Here is a 19,896-nt window from a genome sequence, read left to right on the forward strand (position 1 = left end):
CCTAAGGATAATGCTTATCCTTTTACACCCTCCCCCACTGCTTAAACCAAGTGGGATGGTTTTCACTATGGCTGAACTACCACTTGACCGAAGTAAAATTAGCTATGCTGAGCCACAGAATAGGCCGAGCTATCCTTGGCTCGGCTCTCCCTCTACTCCTCCTTACCTCGGTTTTCACATGTACAACCCATGGTACGGTTTTAGACCGAACCAATGACTTTCGGCCAGAATGACTCCAAGACCGGCGTAGCTCTAGGTCGTTCCTGGACCGAAGTATTTTTTTACAGTCACTGTGCCGAAGTAACTTTATCTACCTCAGGCCGAAGTAGCCTTGCCTCTCCTGGGCCGGAGTAACATTGCGGCCTTCCTTGGGCCGGAGTAATGTTACGACCTTTTTCACCAAGTTTTTGGCACTTTGGGCCTCAAAGCCCATCTCATAGCTCGGCCCAATTTTTACCAAAAATTACCCTCTCAATTGTCCCTTAATTCCATCTGCATAGCATGATTGGGATTATCAGTCCAACCGAGCTGAAGTTATTAAGCCTTTCCAGCCGAGCTAAAAACCCTTTAGCCTCTCCAGCCGAGCTAAATTTACTTCGGGCTTCACTTTGTCCGGTCAAAATGTCTCTTCAATCACGACTGTAACGCTTCCCTTTCCGTATACACGTGGCATGCTCCCATTCGTAGAAGGCAGCTGTCAACGCCGTCTTCGTGTTTCGTAATTTTTGAACAGTTCCCGCCCTCTCTTTCTTTCCACAAAACATTCATTCTGCCTTTGAACCATTCACCTTCACTATTCTTCGTCTTCTCTCTCTGTGTTCTTGCTGTTCGTGTTATTCCTTTACTTCTGAAAACTGATTTTGCTGCCACTTTCCATCATCAGATCCCTCTTCTTCCACCTGGTAAGTAGACTCATCTTGCTTCCTTTATTTTACTTTTCGTATCTGTATAGTTTCGTTTTGTATGCTTTTTGCAAACATTTTCTTCCATTTGTCGCTTCGCTTCTGTACTTTCACGAAAAAATAATAGCAGAGCTCATACGTGCATGAACTTCTGTAAAAAACTAGCCTTAGATCCAAAATTGGGTAGCAACCGAACTAGGATCCTGTTTGTCCTATATAGGTAGATCACTTCAAATAACCGAACTAGAACTCGTAGGAATAATCAGTAGGCTTCAAATAACCAACTCCTGATTCATTTTGGCCGGAATAAGATCACCGAGTTTCGAACAGATTAAACTAGGAGCCTCGGTTTTCAACCGAACTAAGCTTTTGGGGCTAAGCCAGCTTTCTTAGTTTCTAAAACCGAACTCAGAAAGCTGCCCCTAGAGGCTCAACCGAAGTAACAAAACACATAGTTTAACCGATTTAGGCCTTGGGGCTAAGCCAGCTCTCTTAGTTTTTTAGACCGAACTAAGAAAGCTGCCCCTAGACGGTGAACCGGTCTACTATGCAACCCGCTCAAGTCGAGGTCACCAAACCTTTCGACGAACCGAGGTAGAATAAGTTTAAGAGGCCGAAGTAGGGCTCTTATACCTTACTTTTAATTTGTAGCACGATCCTATGATCTGTGCTTAACCCCTTTGTTTTCTACTTTGCAGACTTAGGTTGCCCAGGCCTTCCTTCTTGTGCTTAACCGAGCTGAGCACGATTTTTGCACCGATATAAATTATAAGTAAATTATACATCAGATGGGTAAGTATAGGTATCTAGTTGAGACCCCTGGTGGCATGGCCGAATTTAGGAAAGACTACCAAATTCCTGATGACGTCCATCTGATGTTGGCCGAAAAAGATGTTATTCCCTGGGAAAAAGAAGGCTTCGTCCCTTTTACCCTTCAATCCATAATAGAAACCGGACTACGGTTTCCTGTCCAACCATTGATCTGTGAATTTCTTAGGCAGACTAGATTATGCCCTACCCAACTGTCCACCAATACATACCGTATTATTATGGGAATAGCCGCACTGAACCATCAAACCGGACTAAACCTTGGCCTGGCCGAAATTTTCCATCAATACTCCATCGGCTCAAAAGATGATGGGTGGGTCTATTATCTTAGGATTCGCCGCCGCCGAGAGAAGATAGTTAAATACACACCGAACAAAGACCTTAATGACGATGATTTTTTCTGGTTCTCTGGGAACTTTGAGGATTTTCAAGCCCAAATTCCTGGCCGACCTATAAATTGGAAAAAGGGAAAGCCCGGTAATTTGACTTCGGTCTTCATCCTTGTATTTTTATTTTGGTTTTTAGTCTATCAACCGAACTAACAGTTCTTCTTTTGTAGATTTCGCCCACCTCCGCTCTTTATACAACTATCCCAACCTTGTGATTTTGCGAGCCGCACTACGGTTTAAAGAAAGGAGTTGGGCTAAGCTTCTACACTTTGAGCCGACCTACCGGTATAGCGGTCGCCGAAAAGCAAGAGTAACTGACTTTCTTCTCGAAGACGCTCTAGAGCCGGACCCAAACTTGCCACAAATAAGATTAATTCCTCTAACCGCTGAAGAGGAAATGGCCAAGAAGAGAAGACTAAGGGCGCTTCTGACCGAGACAAGCAGGCCCGAAGTACCGTCACCCAGCCAAGCACAGCCTGCCGTTGTGGCCCTCCCCTCTCAACAGCCGTCTTCATCTCGCCGAACCAAGCGCGCACGAACCATCGAGTCTGAACCAAGTTTAGTTGACGAAGATGAGACTGCTGTTCCACCGGTCCTGCCGCCGAGCCCCCAACCGGAGCCCAACGACCGAACTACCACCAGTTGGGCACCAAGACTTACATTCAACAACTGAGATGTCTCAGATGCTGATTCGGTTGTTGCCGAAAAAGATCACCTGTTGGCCTTTAGTCTGGCCAAGAGTGTGTGTCTCCCCAAGGATATGGAGCACCACAAAAAGCAGCTAAACACCGAATTAAAGTCCATTCGGTCTGCAACGAAGTCCATGATTCTGGTAAGTAGCTCCGTCCGTTTTTCTGTCTAGTTTTTTAAGCTTTTACTTCGGCTCATTAGAAGTCCTTGTTTTGTCAGGCAATTCAAAAAAACTACAACACTCACAAGAAAGTGCTGGAACTTAGACAAACTACGAGGGACGCAGTGGCCGAAGCCGAACTGAAGTCGGCCGAGGTAGAAAACATCAAGAAGCAAATGGCCGAGCTGCAGGCTGAGAACAGCAGGCTGACCGGACTAGTTAGCTCAGCAGAGGCAGAAAGGCAGAAGACTGCCATAGCTCTGAAGGACAAATACCTGCGCGAGCTGGTGAAGCTTGAAAGAAAGAAAGATGCCGAAATAAAGGAGAGCGTAAAGGAAGCCGGCAAACAAGGTTTCAAGAAGGCAGAAGATGCTTATGCCAAGCAATGTGAGGCCGCCAAAGATCTGTTCTTTAAGTGCGGCTGGAGGGGGGCCGTTGAGCAGCTCGGTCATGATCCTCAGACCGAGATTTTCAACCCTCCAGCCTACTTCATACCGAACTCCCTCTTGGAGTATGCGAATGCCAAGCAACAGGAGTTTCTTGAAGGCTCAGATTCTGATGAAGATTCTGCCTCTGAGGATACTCCGGTTGTCAACATCGATGAGGTGGTTCGGTTGGAGCCCATGGTGGAGGATCTAACAATTGAACAACCAGTTAAAACCGTGGTTCCGACCGAAACCACCCTCGCTGCCAATACGGAGCTTCAGCCTGAAACCGGTCTTCCTGTTGATGCTGATGCCGCATTTGATGCCGAAATTGAAGATCTTTTCTCTTGACTTTGTACTTTTTCTCTGTAACCGGGCTGCGGCCCCTCCTATGTTCCTATTTTGACTTTTAATGAAATGAAAAACTTGCTTGAACTCTTACTTTGGTTGATGTGTATGCTTACACTTGAAATGCCTTTCTATAATTCCAACTGTTATTTCGGTTTTGGCTGGTTAAACTATGCTTACTAGCCGACCACTCCTTAGCCGATATAATCACTTCGGCTGAGGAGTACAAAGTGTTTAATCCAGCCAATCTGGTTTCAGCCATACCCTTACTTTGGCTGAAGAGTAACAAGAGTTGGTTTATTCCAGCCAACCACTCTTCAGCCTTGCACTTACTTCGGCTGAAGAGTAACAAGTGTTGGTTTATTCCAGCCAACCACTCTTCAGCCATGCACTTACTTCGGCTAAAGAGTAACAAGAGTTGGTTTATTCCAGCCAACCACTCTTCAGCCTTGCACTTACTTCGGCTGAAGAGTAACAAGTGTTGGTTTATTCCAGCCAACCACTCTTCAGCCATGCACTTACTTCAGCTGAAGAGTAACAAGTGTTGGTTTATTCCAGCCAACCACTCTTCAGCCTTGCACTTACTTCGGCTGAAGAGTAACAAGTGTTGGTTTATTCCAGCCAACCACTCTTCAGCCATGCACTTACTTCGGCTGAAGAGTAACAAGTGTTGGTTTATTCCAGCCAACCACTCTTTAGCCATGCACTTACTTCGGCTGAGGAGTAACAAGTGTTGGTTTATTCCAGCCAACCACTCTTCAGCCATGCACTTACTTCGGCTGAAGAGTAACAAGAGTTGGTTTATTCCAGCCAACCTCTAAGTTAGTTGGAAAAAGCTAACTTAGAACAATGCTTGCAATATACCTAATCTTTACTAAGGCTAACTTTTGAAAAGAACATCTTATGCTGAAAAGAATTGCTTGTTTTATTGAAGGAAGAAAAAATTACATATGTTTGAAAAAAGAAAAGCTAAAAGTAAAATAACTTGAGATTGGCCGTGTTCCATGGCCTAGGGATTGCTTTGCCATCCTTGTCTTCTAGGTGGTATGCCCCTCTGCCTGCTAACCCAACCACCTTATAAGGACCTTCCCAATTTGGGCCTAACTTGCCATCTCCTGGGTTTGAGGCGTTTCCCATTACTTTGCGCAGTACCCAATCTCCAATCTTGAATTGTCTTGGATGGACCTTTTTGCTGTATTTTCTGATTAACTCTCGTTGGTATGAGGCGATGTGGACTAGTGCTCTTTCTCTTCTTTCTTCTGCAAGGTCAAGTTCTAAGGCTATGGCTTCTCCATTTAAGTTTGGATCAAAATTTTCGCTTCGAATTGTGGGGAGGCCAACTTCTAGTGGGATTACTGCCTCCATTCCATAGGCTAAGGAGAATGGTGTTTCTCCTGTCGATCATCGAGGTGTGGTGCGGTAAGCCCATAAAACGTGAGGAAGTTCATCTGCCCACTTGCCTTTTGCCTTTTCTACCCTTTTCTTTAGTCCATCCAGGACGACTTTATTTGATGCTTCTGCTTGTCCATTTTCTTGAGGATATGCCGGTGTAGAATTGTAGAACTCTATCTTGTACTCTTCACAAAAGTTTCTAAAGATTCTGCCGTCGAACTGAGTACCATTGTCTGAGATCAGTGCTTTTGGTATGCCAAACCGAGTGATAATATTTTGCCAAACAAACTTCTTCACGTCGTTTTTCTTTGATTGATGCCAATGCTTCTACTTCCACCCACTTTGTGAAGTAGTCTGTTGCTGCGATAAAGAATTTTCTGCCGCCGGGCGCTGTTGGAAGTGGTCCTACTATGTCCAAGCCCCACATTGCGAAAGGCCATGGGCTAGTTAATGGTAGGAGTTCTCTTGCTGGCTGATGTATTTGGTGCGCGAATTTCTGGCATTTCTCACACTTCTTCACATATTTCTCTGAGTCTGCTTGCATGTATGGCCACCAATATCCTTGCGAAATAGCCCTGTAAGCTAGCGACCTTCCCCCTTGGTGACTTCCGCACACCCCTTCGTGTATTTCGAACAAGAATGCTTCCACTTTGCTGGGATGAACACATTTTAGGTAAGGCCCTGAGAATGACTTCTTGTATAATGCCAAAGATGGAGATAGCCAAAATCGCTGTGACTTTGCCCTTATTCTGTTGGCTTCTTTTTTCTCTTCTGGTAGGATGCCGTCTTTTAGGAACAGGATGATGGGATCCATCCAAGAGGGGCCTAGCTCTGTGCAACATACTTCTTCTGCTTCGGGGTCTTCTATGCTTGGTCTTGGTAAGTAGTCGATGAGTAATGGATGAGGGATTGATGTATCTGCCATTGAGGCCAAGCCTGCTAGTTCGTCCGCTCGGCTGTTTTCCTCCCTTCCAATTTGTTCTATCCTTACTACATCAAACTTCTTGATCTCTGTTCTGACCAATTCTTGGTACTTGGCCATCCTGTCATCCTTTGCTTCGTAGTCGCCAGAGATTTGGTTTACTACCAGTAGGGAGTCACTGTATACCATTAGTTCGGTGGCCTTCAGGTAGTAGGCTAACTTGAGTCCTGCGAGAAGCGCCTCATACTCCGCTTCGTTGTTGGATGCTGGGAAGCCAAGGTTGATTGCTTGCTCTACAACCAGGCCGTCTGGGGAGATGAGGACTATGCCAAGTCCTGCACCATGCCGGTTGGACGCTCCATCCACAAAGAGCTTCCACATCTCTCCAACGAATAACTTCCAGCAAGTGGAGGGGTCAGATGATGTCGTGGGGTCAAGGATGGTGTTTTCATCAAGGTTCATGTTGGCTGTCTGCCCTTCGTCCTCTGTTTGAACTGTTGGTGAGCCTTTGTTTGTCTCTTCCTTGTTGTCCTTAGTATGGTCTGCCTTGATGCTTGATTGACTACCTTCTACTAGGGGTTGCGCTATTCCGGCGTCAACTTCCGTCCCTAGTTCGGTTGTGTCAGTTAGGTCGACTGGGCAGATATGATGACTTCCAGGAGTAAACTCTACGACGAAGTCTGCCAAAGATTGGGCTTTTATTGCGGTCTTGGGTTGGAATTTGATGTCGAATTATCCCAACTCTACTGCCCACTTCAAAATTCGCCCACTAAAATTTGCCCTTTCAAACAGAGCTTTTAGTGGAAAGGCTGTGAGGACGACTATGGTGTGGGCATGAAAGTAGTGCGCCAATTTCCTGGAGGCCATCATTAATGCTAATGCTAGTTTCTCCAAGGGCAAGTACCTTGTTTCGGCTCCCAATAATGTCTTGCTGACATAAAAGATGGGCAAGTGTTGTATTCCTTCTGCACGAACCAACACCGCGCTAACTGCGTGCTGAGAGACTGCCAGGTACAAAAAGAGTTCTTCACCAGGTACTGGAGTAACAAGTAGTGGTGGGGAAGACATGTACTCCTTCAAGCTTTCCAGAGCTTGGTCGCATTCTTCATCCCACTCAAACTTGGCTTTTAAAGCTTGGAAGAATGGTCGTAGTCTATCTGATGACCTGCTTATGAACCGGTTGAGCGCAGCCGCCATACCAGTGAGATGCTGCACTTCTTTGACAGAGTTTGGTCTCTCCAACTCCTGGATTGCTTTAATCTGAGAGGGGTCTGCTTCTATACCTCGGTTGGTCACCAGGAAGCCCAAGAATTTGCCAGATCCAACTCCGAATGCGCATTTGGACGCATTGAGGCGCAACTTGTGTTTCTTCAGGATCTGGAACATCTCGCCTAGATCTTTAAGATGGTCATTCTCATCCTTGCTTTTGACCACCATGTCGTCGATGTAAGCCTCCATTGTTCTGCCTAACAATGGTTCAAACATCTTGGTGACCATCTGTTGGAATGTCGCCCCTGCGTTCTTTAGGCCAAAGGGCATGACCTTGTAGTAATATAATCCCCTTGGTGTCGTGAAGGATGTGACCTCCTGGTCTGGTTCATGCATGGCGATCTGGTGGTAGCCTCTGTATGCATCCAGAAAGCTAAGTCGGTTGTGCCCTGCCGTTAGGTCCACCAGCTGATCTATCCTTGGTAGAGGAAAGCTATCTTTTGGGCACGCCTTGTTGACTGTTTTGTAGTCGATGCAGACACGCCATTTACCATTCTTTTTTGGCACTACGACTGTGTTGGAGATCCATCTTGGGTAGTGCACTTCTCTTATTGCTCCTGCCTCCAGCAGGTTGCCTACCTCTTCTGCCACTATTTCGGCGTGGTGGAGTGCCGATCTGCGTGTGCGTTGGATGACTGGTCTGGCGGATGGGTGGACATTGAGTTGGTGACTGATGAAGTTTGGATCAATACCTGGCATGTCGTAGGGCGTCCAGGCAAACACTTCGATATTAGAGGTCAAGAATTTCAAGACCTCTAATCTCTCAGTGCTGGACAACGATGAGCCAAGCAAGAAGAACTTATCCGGGTTCTTCTCATCTATTTTTACCTCCACCAAGTCCTCCACCGCTTTCTGATCAGCCTCTTTGCCGACGTCCGCGAATAATCTATTACTTTCTGGTTCTTCCACCGAATGAACATATCCTTTGGCAGCGCGGCTGCCATTCACCGTGGCGAAACATTGTTTTGACATGATCTAATCTCCATAGACTTCTTCAATTATACCGGTGTCGTTGGGGAACCGCATTACCTGATGGTATGATGACGCTACCGAACGCATGACATGCAGCCATGTTCTGCCCAAGATGATGTTGTATGTGGAGGGGACCTTCAATACCCAGAACTCCACTTGTTTTGTTACGCTTCCTGCTCTGACCGGAAGAATTATTTTGCCGACGGGCCATTCTGGCATGGAGTTGAATCCAATTAGGGGAGAAACTGCAGGCGCCAAGTCTTTGTCTTGTAGTTTCAACTGTTTGAATGTTTCGTAGTACATGATCTCACATGAACTACCCTGGTCGATCAGAATCCGCTTGACGTCAAAATCTTTGACTCGGAGAGTGACAACCAGAGCATCATTGTGAGGACAGTATATTCGATCCAGGTCTTTATTCGAAAAAGACATGATGTTTGTTGCCTCTGTCTTCCCCTTCTTGATGGCAGGTTGGGCACTTAATACTTCCCTAAAGTGCTCAGCCTTCTTGATTGATCCTCTGAGCTCACATACACGCTCAGGTTCAAAGACTCCATGTATTACATTGATGATGCCTTATGGTGGGGCGTCGATCGGCATCCCATTGGGGTTATTATGATCCTGGGGGGCTGGCTGTGTCCCTCCTTCAATATATTTGTCCAAGTGGCCTGTTGCCACCAGTTCTTCCAAGTGTTGTCTTAGTGGCGTGCAATTCTCAGTTCGGTGCCCCTTTTCTTTGTGGAAGGTGCACCGTGATCTGTCGTCATAGTCTTTCTGAGCTTCTCCCAGCTTGGCTGGCCACTTGACAAAAGGCTCATCTCTTATTTCGCTCAGAATCCGATATATTGGTTTTTTGAACACCGTTGTTATGGCAGTGCGGATTCTCAACCATCTTTTGTCTGGGTCTTCTCCGTTATCTCGTCTGCCACGCCCGTTTTTATTCTACCGATCTACTGCATTGACCTTTGCTGAGGCCTTCTTTTCTGGTACTGTGGTTGCACTAGATTTTGCTTTGGCACGTGCGCCATCCTCTTCTACCCTGATGTGCTGATGCACTCTTTCCATCAAGGCCTCTATGGTGAGGGGTGGCGTCATGGTAATCGAATCTCTTAGTCTGTTCCCTACTGGTAGGCCTCTTTTATATTGCGCAATGGCTAGATTGGTGGGGCAGTCTCCAATCTGGTTGAATGTCTCCCAGTAGCGACTGTTGTAAGATCTGAGGGTCTCTTTTTCACCCATGTCGATGGAGAGTAACTGGTCTATCTCTACCGGCGTTTTAGTGTTTGTTCGAAACCTTGTTACAAATGCTTCCGCCAGTTGAGCCCAGGAGGCTATGCTGCCTTCTGGGAGTTTCTCGAACCAAGTCAAGCCCAAGTCGCCAAGGCTTGATGGGAAGAGTATACACATTAAGGCCTCGTTTCGCCTGTACACAGCCATGACTTGGCGAAAGTGGCTCAAGTGTGAATACGGGTCCGTCTTCCCTTCATATGTAGTGAATTTCGGCTGAAGGAAGCCTGATGGTAGGGGCGCGTTTTCGATTGCTGGAACAAACGGCGAAGTCTGTAGTCTTGCCAATGCTTTGTCCGTTGGTTCGTAGGCCGGTCGCGGTATTGGCATTCCAACCTCGACGCTTCCATGCGTCCGAGGAGCCAACCGCTGTAAGGCCGAAACTCGGTGTGGATCCCTTGCCCTGGCATCCTCCTTGCATCGTGCTTTTTCTTCGAGTACGGTTCGTAAGTCGGATGACCTGGGCAGCTCTGTCTGTCTTGATCTGGTTTGGTGTGAATGTGAAGGCCAATACGTACTTCCTTCAGTGTATGATCTTTCGGATCTCGTCCTCTCAGACCTGGAGTGACGAGTCCTGGAAGATAAAGAATGAGTGTCGCCTGTCCTGAGGCTTCTGCTCCCTCCTAGGGAGGGTGTAGTATTTCTACTACGATTCTCTGAGTGGCGAGGGGGCGTCTTGTGCTTGCGCCCCTCTCCTGTCGCCACATCTTTAGTCTTCATCTAGCGTTTCAAAGCCTCCATGTCCGCCGCCATCTTCCGAATTAGTTCATCTTGCTCCTTCACGCGATCTTCCAGGGCTTGAGGATCAATCCTCCTCCTTTGCCTGTCAGGACTTTGAGAGTGACGAGGGCTGTTATTTCGCCTTCCCCTGCCACTCCTCCTGGAGTTATGTTGTTGGGGCTCCAAATCTGCCATAGGAGGGACAGAGGATAATCCTTCTCGCCTTGCGCCCCCGTCTGGAGTTAGCCCGTCGACGGCGGACTGCGGTAGTTCTTCAATGTGTGCCATTGATTGAGAAAAGGAGAAACTTAGTCAAGAGGTTTTTGTTCTTGTCTGTTTGTTCCCACAGACGGCGCCAATTGTACGGGGAGGAAATAATTCTCCTCGTATAATCCTGTTGACCAAGTCCACGCTCCTCCGTACGACGTCGCTTTACCACCTGAAAACACAAACGTGAGCTAGCCGGCGGGTGTGTGCCGGAAACCTCTCCGATGCCTAAGTCAGTAAGCTTGACAAATAGACAAAGTTGTATGTTCTCAGAAAGAATTGTGTTCAATTACCTCCTCCAAGGATATGCTTGTGAGCTTTTATAAGTTTCCCGTGGCACAATCCTAGTAGGACTTGTATTTCTCCATGCAGAGTCCTCCTAGGATTCATACTCCTAAGGATAATGCTTATCCTTTTACACCCTCCCCCACTGCTTAAACCAAGTGGGATGGTTTTCACTATGGCTGAACTACCACTTGACCGAAGTAAAATTGGCTATGCTGAGCCACAGAATAGGCCGAGCTATCCTTGGCTCGGCTCTCCCTCTACTCCTCCTTACCTCGGTTTTCACATGTACAACCCATGGTACGGTTTTAGACCGAACCAATGACTTTCGGCCGGAATGACTCCAAGACCGGCGTAGCTCTAGGTCGTTCCTGGACCGAAGTATTTTTTTACAGTCACTGTGCCGAAGTAACTTTATCTACCTCAGGCCGGAGTAGCCTTGCCTCTCCTGGGCCGGAGTAGCCTTGCCTCTCCTGGGCCGGAGTAACATTGCGGCCTTCCTTGGGCCGGAGTAATGTTACGGCCTTTTTCACCAAGTTTTTGGCACTTTGGGCCTCAAAGCCCATCTCATAGCTCGGCCCAATTTTTACCAAAAATTACCCTCTCAATTGCCCCTTAATTCCATCTGCACAGCATGAATGGGATTATCAGTCCAACCGAGCTGAAGTTATTAAGCCTTTCCAGCCGAGCTAAAAACCCTTTAGCCTCTCTAGCCGAGCTAAATTTACTTCGGGCTTCACTTTGTCCGGTCAAAACGTCTCTTCAATCACGACGCTTCCCTTTCCGTATACACGTGGCATGCTCCCATTCGTAGAAGGCAGCTGTCAACGCCGTCTTCGTGTTTCGTAATTTTTGAACAGTTCCCATCCTCTCTTTCTTTCCACAAAACATTCATTCTGCCTTTGAACCATTCACCTTCACTATTCTTAGTCTTCTCTTCTTGGCCATTTCCTCTTCAGCGGTTAGAGGAATTAGTCTTATTTGTGGCAAGTTTGGGTCCGGCTCTGGAGCGTCTTCGAGAAGAAAGTCAGTTACTCTTGCTTTTCGGCGACCGCTATACCGGCAGGTCAGCTCAAAGTGTAGAAGCTTAGCCCAACTCCTTTCTTTAAACCGTAGTGCGGCTCGCAAAATCACAAGGTTGGGATAGTTGTATAAAGAGCGGAGGTGGGCGAAATCTACAAAAGAAGAACTGTTAGTTCGGTTGATAGACTAAAAACCAAAATAAAAATACAAGGATGAAGACCGAAGTCAAATTACCGGGCTCTCCCTTTTTCCAATTTATAGGTCGGCCAGGAATTTGGGCTTGAAAATCCTCAAAGTTCCCAGAGACCCAGAAAAAATCATCGTCATTAAGGTCTTTGTCCGGTGTGTATTTAACTATCTTCTCTCGGCGGCGGCGAATCCTAAGGTAATAGACCCACCCATCATCTTTTGAGCCGATGGAGTATTGATGGAAAATTTCGGCCAGGCCAAGGTTTAGTCCAGTTTGATGGTTCAGTGCGGCTATTCCCCTAATAATACGGTATGTATTGGTGGACAGTTGGGTAGGGCATAATCTAGTCTGCCTAAGAAATTCACAGATCAATGGTTGGACAGGAAACCGTAGTCCGGTTTCTATTATGGATTGAAGGGTAAAAGGGACGAAGCCTTCTTTTTTCCAGGGAATAACATCTTTTTCGGCCAACATCAGATGGACGTCATCAGGAATTTGGTAGTCTTTCCTAAATTCGGCCATACCACCAGGGGTCTCAACTAGATACCTATACTTACCCATCTGATGTATAATTTACTTATAATTTATATCGGTGCAAAAATCGTGCTCAGCTCGGTTAAGCACAAGAAGGAAGGCCTGGGCAACCTAAGTCTGCAAAGTAGAAAACAAAGGGGTTAAGCACAGATCATAGGATCGTGATACAAATTAAAAGCAAGGTATAAGAGCCCTACTTCGGCCTCTTAAACTTATTCTACCTCGGTTCGTCGAAAGGTTTGGTGACCTCGGCTTGAGCGGGTTGCTTAGTAGACCGGTTCACCGTCTAGGGGCAGCTTTCTTAGTTCGGTCTAAAAAACTAAGAGAGCTGGCTTAGCCCCAAGGCCTAAATCGGTTAAACTATGTGTTTTGTTACTTCGGTTGAGCCTCTAGGGGCAGCTTTCTGAGTTCGGTTTTAGAAACCAAGAAAGCCGGCTTAGCCCCAAAAGCTTTATTCACAGTTTTCGCATATTCGAGATATAGGGAAAAGAAACCAACTCTGTTGATCATCCTTTGTTTCAACCTCATTTTTTCACATTATGGGCAGTTTAGGCATTTAAAAGGCATCGCATGGTTTCAAAAGTGTTACCACCAAATGTTGTTAATAGTATAAAGATTATAATTTATTTTGGAAATTTTTTTTTTTTTTAAGTCTTTGTTTGTTACAATACCAGAGTGAAATTATTCTGAGGCAATTGCAGATCAGGGTAGCCGGTTAAAAGTAATTACAAAAACATTGGAGGTGTCATTTGCAATTGTCGACAAACTACCTTCAATTATCTTTTTCACTGATCACTTTTTTCACTTATTTTTAAAATAAAATTTAAAACACTTGTATATTAAACATGGTCTTTATTTTTCTTTTTACCAAAAATAAATATAAATATGTTTAATGTTTTATATGAAAAAAGATGTATGTGTTACCAAATGATATTAGGGGTATTTATTTAGACGAATTGGATAAGGAGGGATTACAATGCAATGAATTATCAGTCTTTGGATTATTTAGCCCAAAATAATATGTATTTGATTATTAGTTTGATTTTTATTTTTCTAACAAAACAATGGGACAAATGCCTTTGTTGCCCTAATGTTTTTATTTATTTATTTGCTTAATTTTACTTTTATGCCCTAAGCTATTATTTTATTTTTTTTCCATTGTTTTAAACTATCAATTTCAACTCTTTACTTTCCATAACTTATGATTTCAGTTTATATTTTAATTGTAAACAATCTCTCAAATCAATAACGGTTAAATGTCTAATCTAAGAGCATCTTTATCAAAGTAGCTAAACGTTTAGTCAAATTGTAACTAAAAACTTACTTTTCTATTTTAGCTAAACGTTTATTTTTCTTGTCATGCTCCAACAAACTCTCTATTTAAATATTCCTTATTTATTATTTGTTTAGAAAATTATATTTATCAAATGGACACTTAACGGTCATATTTTTAAAATAGAAACTTTTGTAACGGCCATATTTTTAAATGGATACTTTTGCAACGACCATATGTTTTAAATAGAAACTTCTATAATGGCCATATTTTCAAATAAATATTTTTGCAATAGATACTTTTCTAACGGTCATATTTTTTCAATATAAATAAGATCATTCCTCTTTAATTTTCATCCACCTCATTTAATTTTCTTTAACATTAAGTCTTTATTTTCTCACTATGCATTGCAATTCTGTATACAATATGATTCTTAATGAGTCTGACTCTGATAATGAGTTAGAGATAGTTACAATAGTCAAAATGGAGGAAGAATCAAGATGACGTCGTAGTTCTATACAACGTCGTGTGTTCATTAGGCATAATACTTTACAAGGCCACCAAAGGCTTTTTCTCGACTATTTTGTTGAATCACCAATATATCCTCCCAATGTATTTCGAAGAAGGTTTCGGATGAATCATTCTCTTTTTCTTCGTATCCATTCTACAACAAAAGCTCATGAACCGTATTTTGTTCAAAAAAGAAATGGTGCTCGAGTGCTTGGTTTGTCCTCCTATCAAAAGATGACTGCTGCACTTAGAATGCTCGCTTATGGAGTAGCAGCTGATTTTATGGATGAATATGTAAGGATTGGAGAATGCACCGTAATGAAAAGTTTTTAAAAAATTGTTAAAGCGGTAGTTATAATTTTTTCTAATGAGTATTTGAGATCACCAAACAAAAATGACATTGCTAGATTGCTAACAATTGGCCAAAGTCGTGGATTTCCTGGGATGTTCGGGAGCATTGATTGTATGCATTGAAAATAGAAGAATTGTCAAACTATGTGGAAAGGTATGTATTCTGGTCATATTCATGAACCTACAATTATTTTAGAAGCAGTAGCATCATATGATCTTTGGATATGGCATGCATTTTTTGGGTTACCGGGGTCTCATAATGGCATCAACGTGCTAGAACGATCTTCTGTATTTACCAAGCTTGCTGAAAGGTATACTCCTTCTGTCAATTACTCAATCAATGGTAATGATTATACAATGGGATACTATCTAGCAAATGGTATATACCCGCAATGGTCAACATTTGTCAAAACAATTCCATCTCCGCAAGGAAATAAGAGAAAGTATTTTGCTGCAGCTCAAGAGTCGGCAAGGAAAGATGTAGAACGTGCTTTCCACAATAGCAACATATTTTTCTATAATAGCGACATACTGTCCTAAACACTTTAACTCCAAAAACACTTTAAACACTTTAAATACGGATTGGATCAGTTTTCTTATGTTTTATAAAATTAAAGTGTTATATATATATATATATTTTTGTTATTTAATCATGTGAATCCGTGGTCCTAAACAGATCCAATCCGTATTTAAATGGATTGGTTCAGATTGGTTTCATGATTTAAACAGATTGGATTGGTTCCAATTTTTTAGGAACCGTAGATAACGGATTGGTCCTAGTTTTATCCCAATCTGGTCCAATCCGGACCATGCTCACCCCCAAAAAAACAGCAGCCAACTCACCAACAACATAGCATGCCAGCGACCATCACAGCAGCAACCCTGCTCAGCCCACCCTCAGCCATCTACACAGATTCCAGTGAACACTGCTCCCATATGAATAATTTAGCTAATTAAACAAACTGACTCCAGCTTACAGTAACTCATCAGCCAACTCAAATTGACCACCTAGCAGCAGCCACATCCTGCATCAGCTCTGTAGCAATAGCAATATCAAACTAGCATTCACTTTGTTGCAAGAACAAAGTCCTAGCCTCACCAAACCAGAATCAACTCAATATATAGCAGCATCAAACATCAGTAGCATACAGCTCAGTAAACTAATTATTGAGATTCACTCCCATAGAAGCAACAAGGCACATTCCATTCAAATGGCTAGCCTCGCCAAACATTGAAGGTAAATCATAGATCACAGGGCTGGACTCAACTCCCTTGCCTAAAATAATACTGAACCAAATAACTAGAGGAGCCACCACAGCTAAGCAAAGCAGACCAACAAAATAGAACCTGAACTATAGCAGTCCACTAGTGAACAAAGTAGTCCAACAAAATATACCCTAAACCAGGGCTAGAGCAGCAATATAGAAAATTTGATAGTAGCCCCACACACCAAGGCCAACAGTAGAACAAATAGATAGCAGAGAAAGATGAAATAGAATCTGAAGTAGAGCAGCAGTAATCTTGCAATTAGTTCATGGAATGTCTGTTATTTACCTTGTTGCTCTCACTTTTTTGCTCTTTCATGTCAGTTTTATTTCTCTACATATTCGATATAAAATAATATAGAGCATTACAGAAGGAGTTACATATAAAAGACACTATAAACTTGTTTACTGTAAATTTTATATTTGTTTAATAAAGTGGAAATTTTATCCTTTTAAGAAATACAGGTCTGTTGATCAAATGGGATTACTGATTACCAATTTACACAGTGAATGTCAGTCAGTCCTGTGACTACCAAATTGAAGAATTCAAACAGGCCCAGTACCAACCATGGTATTGACTTGAACATTCTATTCAGGCGCTAAAATAGCATCACCATAAAAAGTCTCTCAAATGTACTACACTTCCAACTCAAACAGATTGGGGCCTCCATATGAATTCTTCCCTCATGGAAGCTTTACAACACTCATAAGAATTTCTAAAGAAGGCAACAAACATTCACATTCTAATTTATCTAGACTTCCTACACATTTGGAAGCCTTAATAGACCACAAAAGATGTCAAACTTCAACCAATGAACAAATAATCACCAAAAATAAACACAGGTACACCAAGATACTTATAATCCAGAATATAGATGCCCCTAAGCAATCATTTATTCATTTTCATAGCAATGTAAATCAATACTTAACAAAAAAAGTGCACTGAACCATGGCATTGTTCAACGAAACACATGATATGTTTGCATATAAAAATATATTCCAATAAAAACTAACTATTTAGTACTCCTTTGACTTTCAAGAATTTTCAATTGGCAGTAAATATAAAATTCTTGTTGCATTGGAGACAAACCATTTATATCCATCATTATAATTCTCTCATCTTCTTTCAATTGTTCTGCTCGAATCTTTTCTTGTTAATATGAAATCGCTCTTGGATTTCCTCTTTCATAATTCGAAGTCTCTCTTGCTCAAGAGCTTGGTTAATACGATTCTGCTCTTGCTCTTGAAGACACGCTTTCTCAAAGATTTCCATGTTCTTGTCATTTGTTTTATTTTTCTCTTCCATCATCCCATTCAATATCCTTGCATAATTTGAACCAGCTGAATCTTTACTCTTTCGTTTATTCAACCGCTCTTTTTCAGCCTTGTTGCCTAGTGGCCTCTCCAAGTCTACATAAGCATCATGTGAGACATCATCCTGTGCTAGATTTATCGCCTCTGGAGCAAAAAGAGAAGATGTTGCTAAAGTTTTTTTTTTTTTTTTTTGGGTTTTTTCTTCTAACCATTTTGGTTGGCACCTCAACACATTCCAACAATGTTCAAATTGAAATGATGCTTTTTGGAATTCCTGATACATAAGTTTGGCCTTGCCAATCTAAAAAATTAAATGAATAAAGAATAATTAGCATCTTCAAACCAAAAGACAATTACATCTAATTTAGATATGTATACAATATATACCTTGTCTTGCTCATTTACTCCACTTTGATGCATTGATTTAATTTGAGCAAAAAACCCACAAAACTTATTGGTTCCAAGTTGAATAGTTGATCACCGATTCATTAAAGGATTCTGATTACGTTCAGAATTAAAAGTCTTGTAATCGTGGAAATACTCCCAAACTCTATTCCAATATGTCTTGTGTTTTTGCTCATTTTCGTGTACTGCATCCAAACTTGTATTGAGCCATGCCGATACAAGGAGATTGTCTTCTTCTATAGTGAAGTTGCCACCACGTTGTGATTTCTTTGTGGTGGATTCTATTTGGGATCACAATGGAGACTCTTGCGTAGCCACTTCACCATGTTGGCTTGAACATTGACCCATTTGATTTGGAGATTTCATCATAAATTCACCTAAAAGGTTGGATCCCCCTTGTAATAGATCGGTGAAGTACGCATCCGTTGGTGTTTGAGAACCCATCCTATGAAATGATCATTCCATTGCAATGGTGAATGATGATTCAATTTACAATGTATTCTCATTATTTTTTAATCAACCAAACATGAGAATGGACATTTTGATAAAATGATAAATATATCCATTTCATTCCAATGAACCAAACACTACCTAAGAACTTCTCAAATTCAAAAGTTACTGTGGCATATCATTAACTAGATAAGACTTAAAAAATAAAAAATAAAAGAAGAAGAAGAAGAAGAAGAAGAAGAAGCCCCAATCTTACTTATCAAGGTTTCTCCTTGGACAATAACATTTAAAACTCATTACCCCATTTAAGACCAAACTGGAAACAATTCAGGTATGCAGATACCTTTGAAGAATAAATTTAAGAAAATTAATAGAGTACTTTGTTTCTACTTAATGACCTTAATGAAATATAAAAGTTGATAAGAAAAGTTATTGAGTCTAATATCAATAACTGTTCACCAACATAGACATGCTCTACCTTTGGTCATTGTTATTTTCAAAAACAATGCTTTACAATAAACTATCCAAAATCAATTTATAGTGCTGTGTAAAATCTACCCAAAGTAATATATATAAAGTTTGAATTCTAATCCTACACAACAGCAGATTCATTGCGGCAATTCAATCAACACCATGCAAGCAATTAAGAAAATTCATAACTCCTCTACATTCAAAACAATATTGCAAAAAGTTTGAAACTCGCATAGCAACATATTCATTATGGCAATTTAACAAGCACCATGCAAGCAATTAAGAAAAATTCATAACTCTTGAAACTCTACATTCAATATTCAGTATAAACCCTTCAAATGTATCATCACTCAACATTCAAATTCCAGTTCAAACTCTTGATCCAACAGTCAAATTTTTGAAACATTGATTCAATATTAAGTTAAGAGATCAAAAAAAAAAAAAAATTGAGGAGGACGAGAGAGAGATTGTACCGTTGCTCAATAGTTTCAATCCAATAACTAAGTCTTTGTCGCTGGTTATTTGTAGCAAGAGATTTGGGTTTGATAGAAACTGCTAATTGCGTTGCCAAGTTTGATGGAACAACGATTTTATGCCTTTTCTGATTTTTTAGTATAAAATAACTAACATACAATTTTGATGAGTTTGATACTGAGGGTTAAATTTCTAATCTAATAGGTAGAATGGTAATTTTATGAGTTAGACGATGTAAATTATACAATTAAACAGTCGTTTGTTTACTTACATTATCACACAATTTACATATTGCAACTATAATACTTACCTCATTTCAAAATAGTGAATGTTTGATTATATGGTTTAACTTATTTAAAATTCAAAATAAATTTTTATTAATTAAATTAGATTGCAACTGTTATTGTTTTCTTCAATTAATTTTAAAATTTTTTATGATAATTTAAGAAATAGAAGTGGCAAAAAATAATTAATCCTTTATTTTTTTGGGTAATCATAAAACGACAACGTTATCAAACGATAGACCACACGACTCGATTCATTTCTCCTAGTTCATAAGCACACACTATAAACACTCTCTGCGCAGATCGCAGATCTGAAAGAAATTCTTCTTCTGCTTTGACGATCTGAGAAGAAGGTTTTCGGATTGAATTTCGGCCTCTGAATCGGTAAGCTTTCCTTTAATCTCTCCTCCCAAAGTTCTCAATTTCGTTTTTCTTCTAATGATTCCGATCCCTGAATCGTCTTGTTTGGTTTCCGAGAAAAACGTAAGGAATTTAG

At 41.9% G+C, this 19,896-nt stretch overlaps 2 protein-coding genes across 2 annotated transcripts in view; both read left to right on the forward strand.

The window, feature by feature from the left end:
- Nucleotides 1-14,881: 14,881 nt before the first annotated feature.
- Nucleotides 14,882-15,277, forward strand: LOC145806326 (uncharacterized). The gene has a single exon (XM_082902966.1). The coding sequence runs from the start codon at nucleotides 14,882-14,884 to the stop codon at nucleotides 15,275-15,277; it is 396 nt and encodes a 131-aa protein (XP_082759092.1).
- A 4,152-nt stretch (nucleotides 15,278-19,429) lies between these two features.
- LOC114311215 (coatomer subunit beta-1) overlaps nucleotides 19,430-19,896 on the forward strand; it is a 7,744-nt gene continuing 7,277 nt past the window's right edge. The window contains exon 1 of the mRNA XM_028257295.2: nucleotides 19,430-19,784. The gene's annotated coding sequence lies outside the window, so the exon portion shown is untranslated. The remainder of the gene's footprint in view (nucleotides 19,785-19,896) is intronic.

Source organism: Camellia sinensis, chromosome 13 (assembly GCF_055761805.1).
Source record: "Camellia sinensis isolate YWXY chromosome 13, ASM5576180v1, whole genome shotgun sequence".
NCBI classification, from domain to species: Eukaryota; Viridiplantae; Streptophyta; class Magnoliopsida; order Ericales; family Theaceae; genus Camellia; species Camellia sinensis.